The sequence below is a fragment of the Petaurus breviceps genome, unplaced genomic scaffold (genome assembly GCF_028583685.1).
Source record: "Petaurus breviceps papuanus isolate PSGF00001 unplaced genomic scaffold, PetGlider_PUasm1.0 171, whole genome shotgun sequence".
NCBI lineage: Eukaryota > Metazoa > Chordata > Mammalia > Diprotodontia > Petauridae > Petaurus > Petaurus breviceps.
The window spans coordinates 18,535,539-18,549,650 of NW_027185754.1; the positions used below are offsets into that span (position 1 = coordinate 18,535,539).

Sequence of the window (14,112 nt, forward strand, 5' to 3'; positions counted from 1 at the left end):
TTACCATATCTTGTTGATTTGACCTCTACATCTCTCTCCTCCGTTCCATTCTCCACACCCACACAAGTTCTGATCCTCATCACCTCTTGCCTCAACTACTGCAATAGCCTCATAATTAGTCTTCCTGCTTCCAGTTCCTCCCCTCTCCAATCCATCATCCACAAGGCTGCCAAACTAATATTCCTAATCAACAGGTCTAAGGATCACTTTCTTGCTCAGAAAAAAAATTTCTTTTTCTTTTCTTTTTTCTTTAAGCATTTCACAACCTGGCTCATACTCACCTTTCCAAACTTATACATTATTACCCTTAACACTCTCTTCAGTTCAGTCAAACTTACCTATAGGTTGCATTCACATATGACATGCCACCACCCATCTCCATGATGGAAGGTACTCCTTGCCCTCAGGCTCCTCGAACCCCTGGCCTTCTTCAAAGCTCAGCTTAAGAATTGTACAAATTCCTTCCCTATCTCCTCTCCCATCCCAAACTACTAGCTACCTTCTCAAAATTAATTTGTACTTATTTTGTATATATTAAATGTGGAATGTTGTTATACCATAATATGTATGTTTCTTGAGGGCTGGGAATATTTTAATTTTGTTTCTGTATCCCCAATGCTTACCACACAGAACATGCTAATAAATACTTGGTTTAATAACACACTCAAAGAAAAACTTATTTCTTTGCATTAAACAATGTGGGAATAGAAAGGTATGATCTGAAGCCCTCATATACACAGTTTTCATAAAATGATAACAGAGAGAAATCAGAGAATATGGAACGTAATTAGCCAGTTAGCCAAGCTTGTTTGACTCAAGCAATTAATGTCATTTCAACTTAATTTATAATTTTGTTTATTCTTTAGATGTTGAATTTTACCTTTTAACTGCTTTTATTTGTTTTTTTTCTTTTAACTGGTTATTTAAGAAAAACCTCTAATTGATACTTGACATAATGTCCAAGTTTGAGTTAGTGTCAAGTCAAACCCTCGGGGAAAATCTAGTACTAGAATGATTAAAAGAGAAACAAATCACAAGATTTCAGATGTCCTTTGCTTACTTTTGAGAGTTTAGATTATTGTGGCCAATAGTATTTGCTATCTCTATGGTATGTCTAGTACCCAGACAGTAACTTACCATCCATCATATGCCCAGAGTCCATTATAAAATGCCAGACTGATGGCACCCACGGAGATACTGGCATCTTCAAAGGAATTTTCAAAATTTTTTGTTTTTCCTAAAATAAAAACATAGATGCCATGGGTATTGAGAGATGAAATTGATAGTTCCACCCCCATTTCTTCACTTGAAAGAAGTATCTAAACAGTGATTTCAGATTATAAAACAAATACTTTGACAATAAAATGAGAGGCTAAAGATTCTTGTGAACTAATCTACTGGATTTATTTCTTACATCTTACCATCTCTGTATAAAATGAAAAATTATACCTTAAGATCACTTAAAGCAATTCCAGCAGAAAACTCCATACTGATATTTACCATATGAAGATACTTATGACCTAATCCCTTGCCCATAATTAGAAATAATTATAATTCAACAAACACTTAAGTTTCTAACATACACAAGGCAGTACTAAGAGGTTAGCAGTAGGTAAAGAACTGGTGTCAGAGTCAGGAGGACCTGAATTCAAGTCCTATATTTAACACATGCTGACTGCATGACTGAGCAAATCACAACCTTTTAGTGCCCCCAAGCAATTTTCTAAGACTATAAATTGTTGAGCAGTTTAACTGCTCCCCCACTTCTTCCCCTGAGCCCCTCAAAACTTTATAAGGCATTATGCTCCCAACTAGAGATACAAAGAAAAAAAGACCTTGTTCTTGAAGAGCTTACAAAGAGTTCAGCAATGGGAAAGGCAGAAATGAGATTCACCTTGGGCAAGAAGCACAATTCCACTTATAATAATAATGGCAACAATCACTAGTTTGGCTGCTGTGAAAAAGTTCTGTACGTAGCTCCCCAGCTTTACACTCAGGGCATTCACTGTCGTGATAACCACTGGAAGGAAAGTCAGACATAGAAAAGGAGTTTTATATTCTAGCTTTTTCAAAATCCTGGATCTAATGCCAATATGTATTAAATGCTTTGGGAAGATTCTGGAAGAATACTCTCATGCTCATTCCTAGGTATATCCCATGTAATTACCTACTGGGTTTCAAGGGAAATATACAGACATATGTACATATATGTATATATGTGCATATGTTTTTATTATGTATACTTATATATAAAAGATAGGTTAAAGAACATTTTAAACATCTGTAATTGTTTTAAACATTTGTAATTTAAAAATCGGGGCTTAGACATCAATCTAATGGAAGTATAACAAGATGCATGGTCTAGTGAAACAGGAGGAAAGGGCTTTCAGCCAATAGTATAATGTGAAATGAAACCTTCAGCCTGAAGTGTATAGAGAGGAAGAACCAAGTCCCTGTCTAACCCCTCTAAGCTCCATCTATCACATTACTCAGTCTCTTTTCCAATACAATAGCCAGTCTCTGTTAAGCCCCTTTCCCACTTTGATGCTATGATGGGGAAGTAACAAAAAGGCCAGTGATCCCAAGCCTAGATTTCCTCAGGGAAAGCAATATTTGCTGTATCATAGTCATTTTGTTCTGTGAAACATTCAGACACCAGAAGGCTCCAGAATTCATTATTCATGTTCTCAGAGAGGTATATCTGCATAGTAGTGGAGGCAACTTACAGATGGCAGCTGCTGCAAGACACTTGACAACGAGGTCTGGAGGCTTACAGTTGCTGTAGAAGGGGACAGACACATATTCAGCAAAGCTGAGGCAAATAATGGCAAAGGAAGTGGGTTTCATGACAATCAAGCTGGTCCAAGAAAAGAGGTAAGCAGGAATAGGGCCAAAGGCTTCCATTAGGTAGGGATATTCTGCTCCTGATTTGGTGATCATTGTGCCAAGTTCAGCAAAACACAGAGCACCTGAAGAATAAATACAGAGAATGAAACAACCCCTACTTACAAGAAGCATAAGTCTTAATGGAAGAGACAATAGATACATGTGCACATATAGCATAAAACATGTAGAGCATAAATATAAAGCACAAATATTTGCAAAGAAGATAAATACAAGGTAGTTTGGGAGGTAAGGCACTATCATTGGGGAGATCAGGAAAGACATTATGGAGAAGGTGGTGCTTACGATTCATTTTAAAGGAAGGAATACACTCTATGAGGCAAGGTTAAGGAAAGAATGCATTCCAAGCATGTGGAATGGTCAGTCCAAAGGCACCAACCAAGATGGTAGATGGCGTGTCATGTACAAGGAATAATGAGAAGATGAGTTTAGCTGGATCACAGAGTAGGAAAGAAGGAATTTCTAATGAAACTAAAAAGATAGGTTGAGTCCAGATTTTGAAAGCTAAACATAGGAGTTTATATTTTGTTCTCGAGGCAATAAGGAGCACAGGGGTTGATTGAGTAGGGGAGTTACACTGTCAGATTTATGTTTAATAAAAGTTATTTTGGCAGCAGGATGTAAAGGTAGGACTAGAGTGGGGACGGATTTGAGACAGGGAGATGAAAGAGAAGTGAAAATATCTTTGAAATGAGGCCAAGGTCAGTAGAGCCCCCTAGTTGTATGGAGTCACAAATATTAAACTCTTCAGCATCCAGAATTCTTTGGTGGTTTACCCTTAAGAAGAGTCCAAATTTCCCTACTGTACCAGTGGCTCCTCTTTCCTATTCTTGGCTAGAGAATTCTGGCTAGCTGGGACCAGCTTTGCTGCTTGTGACCTCCTTTCTCTATCCTGGATTTCTCCACTGCTCCTTTCTCACTCCTTGGGCATTTTATGAGTCCCTTCCTACTCTCCAAGTTCTGTATAGCCCCTGGATTAGGGTAATAGTTATAGAAAAATGTTTTAAATACTCTCTCATTTTGTCCAAAGAGTTGGAATGGAGTCATCAAACCCAATCATGGTAAATCTCCCCAGAAAGTCTTCAGAGGACATGCATTTCAGCCTCCTCTGTAAGTAGGCTTCTCCTCCTGGTAAATAAAATGCTTTCCCTTATCTGTAATGAGGACTGTGGAGTGATGGTACAAATATAAAAGTGAGACCATCCTACATAGTAGAAAGATCACTAGACTTGAAGTCAGAAGACCTGAAGATCTGAGTGCAATCTATGCTCTGACATTTACTAGTTCTGGGACAATGGCCAAGTCCCCCTGATCTCTCTGAATCTCAGTTTCTCTATTTGTAAAATGGTGCAAATAATATAATACCTACCTCAGAGGGTTGTTTTAAATTGAGGAAAGCATTTGGCAAACCCTAACACACTAAGTAAATCATTAGTAGACTAGAAAGAGACGTCCATAGAACTAAATGTAAAGAACTGGAAGAAAGATATTAATGACATGGCTGGGACTACTGACTAGCATTTGAAAAAGAAAGATATGATATTCCCTTTAAAAAAAGTCTATTTCCTAATACAGTATTGATGGTACTCATAGTAGTTTTCTCCTCTTGCGACTGTGTATTCATTTACGAGTCTAAGGTCACTAGTGTCTTACAAATACCCATTCTCTTCTGACCACACACCCATTCCCAGATCTTTCCTATTTTATTATTGTTTTACATTATTGCTTCAACTACTGATTTACAAAAGTCCCCATCACCAATTTAGCTAACTTGGAGAGTACTTAAAGGTAGATTATCAGCAGCAAGAGAGACAATACAGAATGAGGTTAACACAATGCGACTTCATGTATTTAAAATTAAAATGTCTTAAGTACCACACAGGTATCAATTTGGATGTTTTGCTTTGTTTTGTTTTGTTTTACCTAATGTAGCAATAATCCCACAGGCCGACCATACGATCAAACAAGGTCCCACAGCATTGACGTTGCTAAGTACAGATTTGGGTGAAATGAAGATTCCTGAGCCAATTATGGTGCCAATAATGATACAAATTCCACTAATTAGGCCCACCTTGAATTGAGAAGGAGAAAAATAACTGTTAGGTACACTGAAGTGATTTTGGTAGGAAAAGCTGCATAGAAAGACAACAGAAAAACCAGAATTATGAACCCAGGTAGACGCCCAGAGCTGGATGGGACCATAGGGTTGCCCACTCATCCTGGTATCTACCTGCCAGCTTCTCCCCACTGGAAATAGTAATCTTTTAGACCAGACCTCCAGAGACTCTGGCCCTGATCACAAAGGGAGCTAGTTCAATCAGCTTTGGGACTCCATCAAGGCAGAGCTACTCTATGTTAGAGGGCAAGTAAATCAATCTTTGCCTCAGCTCTCTAGGTCTAACCAATTCCAAACCATGTAGCCATCTACCAGAGCACCAGTTGATCAAGAAGAATTTATTAAGCATCTACTTTGTGCCAGGGATCATTCTAAGTGCTGGACCAGAACCTAGCTAGTACAGATATCTTGTTATTTGCCCCATCCTCTGATGGCACACCCTCCACTTTCACCTTGACTCATTCTCTTTCCTTCTTTTACTCAGAAAAAAAAAAATCATCTTACCATTGTGACTATAAGGGGTGTGAAAATTCACTATGATATAGCTCTATTCAATCCCTGTGACTGCCTTGACTGAAGCTCCTTTCCATGACCACTACTCTCTAAAGACATCTTGTATTCCTATAAAAATAGAAGCTCCTTAAGGGAAGGGATGGTCTCACTTTTATATTTGTACCATTACCTATCCCAGTGTTTGGCACAAAGTAGGTACTTACCAAATGTTGACTGATAGTCCAGTCAATTCCCAAACAGGAATCACTTCTTTTTTAAGTAAAATTTTATTTTTCTCCCAATACATAGTAGAAACAATTTTAACATTCATTTTTAAAAATTTTGAGTTCCAAATTCTCTTCCTCCTTCCCAACCCTCCTTATTGAGAAGGCAAGCAACTGAATACAGGTCATACATATGCAATCATGCAAAACATATTTCCATGTTAGTCATATTGTGAAAGAAAACACAGACCAAAAAAAACCCCATGAAAAAAATAAAGTAAAAAATAGTATGCTTTGATGTGCATTCAGATTCCAATGATTCTGTCTCTGAAGTGGACAGCAATTTTTTTTAAAATTAAATGAATACATTACTTTTTTTTTAAGGGGGAAGGGCAGGGCAATTGGAGTTAAGTGACTTGCCCAAGGTCACATGGCTAGTAAGTGTCTGAGGCTGGATTTGAACTCATGTCCTCCTGACTCCAGGGCCAATGTTCTATTCACTGCGCCACCTAGTTGCCAGTGGACAGCATTTTTTATCATGAGTCCTTTGGAATTGTCTTGGATAGCTACATCATTCACAATTGATCACTTTACAATTTTGCTATTACTGTGTACTGTTCTCCTGGTTCTTCTCACTTCACATTGCACCAGTTCATGTAAGTCCATCTAGGATTTTCTAAATCCTCCTGATGGTCATTTCTTATTAGTATTCCATTACAATTACATACCATTTGTTTAGCCATTCCTCAACTGATAGATGCCCCTTCATTTGCAGGAATCACTTCTAAAGCATCCTTGATAAATCCAACTTCCCACTTGACTTGTAGTAAGGAAGAACACACTACTTGGAAAACTTTATATTTTTGGATGACTTGAATTACTATTAACTTTTTCTCTCGCCCATTCTTCCTCTCTCAAATACACTTTCACATATGAAGTCAAAAACTTTTCAAATCCAAAATTTAGTCTGTGCCTAGAGTGTTTTTGTATTTCACACTTTGTGGCAGATATTTAAAAAAAATAAGGCTAATAATACCAGTTCCCATTTCTATAGCACTTTTAAACTTACAAAATGCCTTCTTAACAATAATCATGTGAAGTAGACAGAAAAAGTATGATTATCCTAATTTTCCAAATAAGAAATTTGAGTTTTAGAGAAAGGAAGAGACTTTCACATAATTAGTAAATTTCTGAGCAGAGATTTGAACCCACATCTCCTAATTCTATATATTGTGGTCTTTCTTATTTGCACTGCATAGCTTATAAGTGATGTTTTATAAAAGGAGATACCTTTTTTTTTGTCTTTTTTGGAGGGGGGAAGGCAGGGCAATTAGGGTTAAGTGACTCACCCAAAGTCACACAGTTAAGCTGTGTGAGGCTGGATTTGAACTCAGGTCCTCCTGACTCCAGGGCCAGTGCTCTATTCACTGTGCCACCTAGCTGCCCCTGGAGATACTTTAATATTTCAAGGATCAGTCATTTCTTTGGTGTGAGTAGTGCCCCCACTAATGCAGAATGCAACCTCTCTATGACTTAGTAGCTGGTCTTCAAGAGTTCTGGTGGCCTCTACTAAAGTCCTCCTCTGATACTTCACCATGGCATGGAATGACCTGGGGTTTTCAAAGGCTGTGCCAGCAGAATGTGAGTCCTTATAGATGCTACCAAATTGGACCGTTTAAGGGCCAGATTAAGCTCAAAGAAGCTGATCATCTGGAATTAATTTTTAAGCCATGGAAATAAAATTAAGTCTCACAGTGAAGTCATTGCCACAGGACAGAGTAGCATTGTGTTACTGCATTAGAGAAAGACAAAAAGAAAGGCATTATACAGACTGAGGACAGTGTTTGGGTTTACATTGGATGGACGTGAACTTGTGTTGTTGATGATACGTTTGGGGAGGACAAAGAGACAATTGAAGATTTAATCTGGGGTCTGTGAACTTGTTGGTGATATTTTTAATACGCATTTTAGTAACTTTTTCAAAATAAATGGCTTCCTTTCTAATTTTATTTTGTGTATTTATTCTCAGGAGTCTTCTCTAGACTTCTCTAGGCTTCAGTAGACAGCCAAAGGATTTGGGACATGAGAAAAATTAAGAACTGCTTTTGAGGTTTTGCAAGAAGTAAGGTATCAGGGCAGCTAGGTGGCACAGTGATAGAGCACCAGCCCTGGAGTCAGGGGAGTATTGAGTTCAAATCCAGCCTCAGACACTTAACACAAAAACTAGCCGTGACCTTGGGAAAGTCACTTAATTCCAATTGCCCTACATTCTCCCCTCCAAAAAAAAAAGTAAGGTACCTAGAATACAATTTAATTCATGTAAACACTGGTGACACTGGCCCAAGAATATTTCCCATGAAAAGACCAACAAATTATATTCTTCCTTAGACTGGCAGCAGCTGAAATTTGAAGGCTAGGCACAGAGGCAATCTAGATGAATTTCCTGTGGTTGTCTTGATTGAGCTATGAATGTCAGCAGGAGAAGGTAGGAAACAGATTATCTGACATTTTTAGCAATGACTTGGAAAAAGGCATCAATAGTGTGCTCATCATATTTGCAGATGACACAAGGCTGGGAAGCACAGAAAACACACTGGTTATCAGGGTCAGGATCAAGAAACATCTTAGGACCACTAGATCAGAGATTTGGAGCTGGAAGGGAACTTCACAGCCATTAAGTCCAACTCACTTTATTTTACAAATAAGGAAACTAAGGCCCTGAGAAGTTACGTTATTTTCTCAAGGTCACTTGACAGGCTGAACTAACATTTGGCTGATACTAATAAAATAAAATTTGATAAGGAGAAGTATTGTGCCTTGTACTGGGGTTTAAAAAACCAATTTTACAGGGACGGGAGGGGGGAGGTTTATACAGAACTGGACAGAAGTTTGTTTGGAAGGGATTTGGAAGTTTTGGTGGACTGCAAAATAATTAAGAGTCAGGAGTGTGATTTATTAGCCAAGAAAAGCTAATATGATATAGTGTTACATTAAGAGTGATACAGCTTCCAGAAAGGCACGATCCTGCTATCCTCTGCCATGGTCAGGACATGTGGAGTATTGTAGTCAGTTTTGTTATGCCATAGTTTAAGAAGAAGAGGATAAACTGGAGAGCATCCAGAGGAGGGGCCTTGAAATATCATATGAGAATCAGCTCAAGTAATTGGGCACGAAACTGGAAAAGAGAAGATTTAGGATCATCACTGGTGGGGGCTCCAGCTCTCCGGTGCTCCTCTCCTCTGGCAGTCCAGGTTATAAGCAACTAGCTCTGACAATCGGAGGAGGGAAGGAGATCCTCCTGAAGGATTTAGCCCAAGATCAGTCTCGTTTCCCTAGTTGATGCTATTGGATTCTCTGTAGCTTAATCTTGCAGGGACCTTGATTTGCATAAAAGCCAATATCACTAAAAGCAAGTATTTTAAAAAAGAAGCCTTAAATACCCTGAATAGCTGCAGAGTTGAATGTGTATACATTTCATGCATGATCACTCAGTTCTAACTTCTGAAGAGTGCAGGGCCATCCTTATGGTTCCAAAAGGACATCTTTATAATCACAAGCAGACATAAAAGTGAGTCACTTAAATCCTTTATCTTTGACACTGTGGAATGCTGAGCCACAAAGATAAATTAGTGAAGAACCTATTACTATTCGGGTAATTCTTTAGTTCTTAGAGGAATTCAGATAGCAATTACATACTTAATTTGGGTCATATAACCTTCTGACTGCTGAATCTGCATTCCAGAAATTCATTCTGGAAAATCCTGAGGCAGGATTCTTTGTAAAAGGGAGAGGCTGGCACTCCCTTTCCAAGGTCTAATCCTGACCAGAAGAAGTAGGTGCCAAATTCATTCACTGGAGAAAAGGGGAAAAGAGGGGGGAGGGCACATCAAGGAAGGGAGATGAGACTATTAGAAAAGGGTAGCCCAAAAACCAGGAGTCTTGTAGGTAGTTTCCATCTGGGAGATGCCCTGCAGTCTGTGGATGAGAATAGAAGTATTTGGGTCCACATCTTATGGTGGTTACAGGTGTCCTAAACTAACCCTAGTTCTTTGAGTCTGTCTTTGACATCAGAGTACTCCTAAATCATGTTGACATCTTCTCTGTTGGAGATGTTAGTTACACCAATCCTAAACCTTCAGCTCCAGGGCTAAACCAGAACAACCTTTCTCAAGGGCCTCAGGGAAAAATGACCAGTCTCTTGGGACTTCTTCTGCTCTAGGAAATTCTTCTCAGGGTTGACTCCTTTCTTCCAGTCTCACCTGATCTCAGCTAGAAAGATCTCAAGTTAGCTTTGAAAAACATGGGACAATCTTGAAAGTTAACCTGTTGCTAAGAAGGGCTAATAGGAACTCAATCTGGGAACCGAGCCAGCCCTTCCAAGGGATTAAGTCTGACTGTTCCAGCCTCCTGTTGTGGTAAACAGCTCAGACTGCCCTTAAGTCTCAAGGTAGCCTTATAGCACTTAATTACCAGAGCCCTCCCTGATTTCTCTCCAGTCTTTCAAGATAATGCTTTGCAGGCATTGTTTAAGGACCAGAGCAGTGAGAATGAAATGCTAATGATAAAAACAAATCTTTTTACTTACACACTGCTGTATGCCTTACAAATTGTTTTACTTACGTTCTCTATTTGATTCTGGAAATAATAACTCTGAGAAGTAGTGTGGAATAATCTAAAAATGGCTGGGATCAGGAGAGTGAGCTACTAATCCAGCTGTTTCTGGTTCAGAGCCAAAGGCTGTTTTATTATGCCTCTTTGTTGCTTTTCTCTTCATATCTATTATGGGTTATTCCCAGATGTCTGCTATGCATGCTAGAAATATTAAAGTCTCTGGGGGCTAAAAACTAGCTGTTACATTTTCTGTAGAGGAGGAATCTTCAGTTTTTGTATTTACTGTCATTGTTTTGACTGGGGATTTCCCTGTCTTATCTTCTGAGCCCTGACATTGGGTTTTTCTTTGTTCTCTCTTAGATTTCCAAACTGGCCAGAAGGCCATATCACATTTGCTGTAATCTCTGACTAGGGAGAGGCACCAGAAGGGAGAGTATTAGTCAATCTGATTGCTTATTGTCAAGCTAGTTATTTCATTAGGGGGATTTCATAACCCCCAGTGAATTCCAAATAGTTGGACTTTTGTCCTCCAATTGCCATCAAACTGTGGGATTCAATAATGTTTTTCAAAAATAGAAGTTAGGTTTTAAAAATCCAGAGTATTGAATCATGGCTTTACTGAGATTTAAGGGACCTTAGTGGTTGTATTCAGTCCTATAATTTTACAGAGGAGTAAACTAAGTCTCCAAAGAGGAAAAGTAACTTGCCCAAGGTCACACAAAATAGTAGGTGGTAGAGGCAGGATTTCAACCCATATCTTCTAGAATTCAGAGGGATCAAACCATTGGCCACAAGAAGCCAACAAAACTCCAAATGAACCAGATTAAAATGCAATTAGAAATGTTTAACAAAATAAATAAAAATACAATACAATATAATTAATGCTAATTTGTGCTTTTCTAAGTCCAAACTGCAGGGATGTGTCTGTGTTATTTGCGTTCTATTTTCTATTCTATTTCAAGACCACTGCAGTCTATTTCAATACTCTTAACATTACAGTATAGTTTTCTAAATCCAATTATATAGGCAACAAGTTTAAGAGAATGAGGCTCATGCTAGAATTCCCCAAATAAATTTTTTTCTACTTTTGTTTCTTTTCTAGAGTGGCTAATAATCAGGGTGATGTCAGTTTTGCTCGGCAGGGTCAGGTGACCTATAGGAAAGGATAAAAGCTAATCGTAAGGCTTTATTTAGGGAACCAGATTTGAATAGAAATTTGGGGAATCCCACCACATGTACACATCTCTCTTATTTTGAAAAAAATCTTCTCTTGGCCTTGTTCTCCTTTTAACAACCATCTTTTCTCTGTTTTCATTCATGACCAAACTTAAATCAGTGTTCTGTATCCTCTTCCTCCATTTCCTGTCTATCTATTTCACCTCTGACATCACAAATCTGGATTCTATTCTTTTCACTCAGCTGAAAATGTTCCCTATTAATTCCATGGGCAAACCTAGTGGTCTTTTCCTCTATCTCCTTTTCCTTTAGTTATTCTGCTGCATTTGAAATCACTATTTCCTCCTTAAAACTCCCTCCCTTGGTTCATGTGACAACACATCACATGGCTCTCCTCCTAGCTCTTGAACCACTCTTTTCTTGTTGCTTTTGTTAATTTCCCTTTCTCCTTGCAATATTTATACTTTTGCCTTTGCATAATTCATTGCAGGTTTTAACTCTCACATTTTTCAATCGATGCTGCCAACTCTCAAATTTGTCTTCATTTTTTTCCCCTTACCTGTATTTCCAGCTGCCTATTAGATGTTGCCACCTGGATGCCTTCCTGCCACTTCAAAGTACTCATTATTTGAAAATTTCACTACAGTCAAAGGAGTTGGATGTACCATGATGTTTATTGTGGGATTTTACCTGAATAAGGACCCCTTTGCCTCATGCCAATCAAGGACATATTTTTTAAGAAGCATGAAAACATCATGGGGTAATGGAAAGAACACCAGACTAGGATTCAGAAAACATGGGTTCAAGCTACACATCTGCCCCTGCCTATCCATGTGACCTTGAGTAGGACCTGTGATCTCTTGTAGCCACAGCTTCCTCATCTGTAAATAGGGATAGGTAAGTTCTGCTTACCTTATAGAGTAATTGTGAGTATCATAGGGAATGATACATGTGAAAGTGCTTTACAAACTGTAAAGCCCTTTGCAGGATAGAAGGAATCATTATTATAATAACAGGTTTTCAATAATGAGAGGGGAGGAGCAAAACACTTATGGCACTTTTTAATTAAAAATGAAAAAATTAATTAAACAGACATTGATTTGATTTTGGCTGCAATTCTTTACATACCAGCTCCTATCACAAAGAGGAGAACACCAACTTTTTAGAAGGAAGAATAGCACTCACCTCTTTTTGTAGGTTGGTACTTTTAGGTTCTTTACTCTGGATTGACTGGTCATCCTCTCTTCTTTTTCTTACACTCTTTTCCTCCATTTTAACCTCTCTGTAGGTTTTAGGATGATATAAGACAAGAAAAATAGAATATTCATCAAGTACAAGACTTGTTCCCTACTGACTATAGTAGGATTAATAGACAAACGTACAGCATCAAGGTTTTCCCTAGTTTTTCACTGTCAAATTAAAGGCTAGCAATTCTGCCAACATTTTTGAGAATTGAACTCCAATGAATCTGTAGTAAGTTTAATTATTCTAATTAACTCCAAAATTGATGGATTTACATATCTTAGGGCAGTACAACTTTTCTGTCATTGACAAGTAATCTTGTTCGTTCTAGTAGTGAAACAATCTGTGAAATGACGCAATTCTAATCTTTACACAATTTAAAATCATCAGTTGCATAAATATTTAGATACTCATTATTTATGTCTATAAAATCAGACCTTCCTGCATGTCAAGACTTATGAAATCAGCTCAGATTTGCTTCATTTTGGGGGACTCACAACCTTATTGTATCTTACATATATACCTATGGCAAAGCATGCTGCTTTTTAATGCTGATTTAGTGAGAAAACTTTTGACAACACTTTTGAATTTTGTTCTAAAGGAAAAAATAAATATTACATCTGTATATAGTGCCTGGCAATAATCCCATGTCATTTGTGCTTTTTACTTTGCACATAGTGAGTTCTCAGAAAATGGTCATTGAACACTAATACATCATAGAATGAAAGAATAGTTAAGGAAGACTAGTTGAAAGTTAATTCAATAGTGCATTACAGTTAAGACAAATTCCTCATTTCCCAAAAGAAACCCCCTCCTGACACTTTTGATTGAGTGATTCCATCATGCACTTACCTTCCTTCTCTCTTTGATCTTATAGATCTAGGAGATGAGCTTTTCCTTCTTTAAGGATTTGGATTCCTTTTACACTAAATCACTCACTTGGGAACACCCATGTCTTATGCTTAGGAGTAGAGGAAGAAGGTACAGAGGTCGTCAAGAGGTAATTATTAAACGAATTTTTCTGCAAGGAAGCTGAGAAACACACAAAAAAACAAAGCTGTGAAGCTGGGGCAAGATAACTTCTCTCCAAAAATGCCTTTGGTTTTGTTTATGAGTGCAAACCAAATTTCTACCAATTTCCACAAATGTCAAGTCACACCAGTGAGGATTCGTTCATTCATATATACATTCTAAAGAAAGACCTTGTTTTTCCAATCTCTAAGATAAAAATAAGATAATTTTGCATTTATTACTATATTGTTTTTAAAAAGGTTCTATTTACAGCTTACCCATGAGGAGTTCTACAAACATTAACTGCGGTTCATATAACTCATTTGTTAAGATGTT

General features: G+C 37.9%; 1 protein-coding gene across 2 annotated transcripts in view; it reads right to left on the reverse strand.

The window, feature by feature from the left end:
- The window catches only part of SLC7A9 (solute carrier family 7 member 9), a 52,412-nt gene extending 38,678 nt beyond the window's left edge, over positions 1–13,734 (reverse strand). For both annotated transcript variants that reach the window (XM_069082615.1, XM_069082614.1), the window contains exons 1-6: positions 13,618–13,734; positions 12,709–12,805; positions 4,828–4,975; positions 2,727–2,969; positions 1,895–2,020; positions 1,138–1,237 (exon numbers count right to left, since the gene is read on the reverse strand). In XM_069082615.1, coding sequence (XP_068938716.1) covers positions 1,138–1,237; positions 1,895–2,020; positions 2,727–2,969; positions 4,828–4,975; positions 12,709–12,795 — 704 coding nt within the window. In that variant the 5' untranslated portion in view covers positions 12,796–12,805; positions 13,618–13,734. The remainder of the gene's footprint in view (positions 1–1,137; positions 1,238–1,894; positions 2,021–2,726; positions 2,970–4,827; positions 4,976–12,708; positions 12,806–13,617) is intronic.
- Between the last annotated feature and the right edge of the window lie 378 nt (positions 13,735–14,112).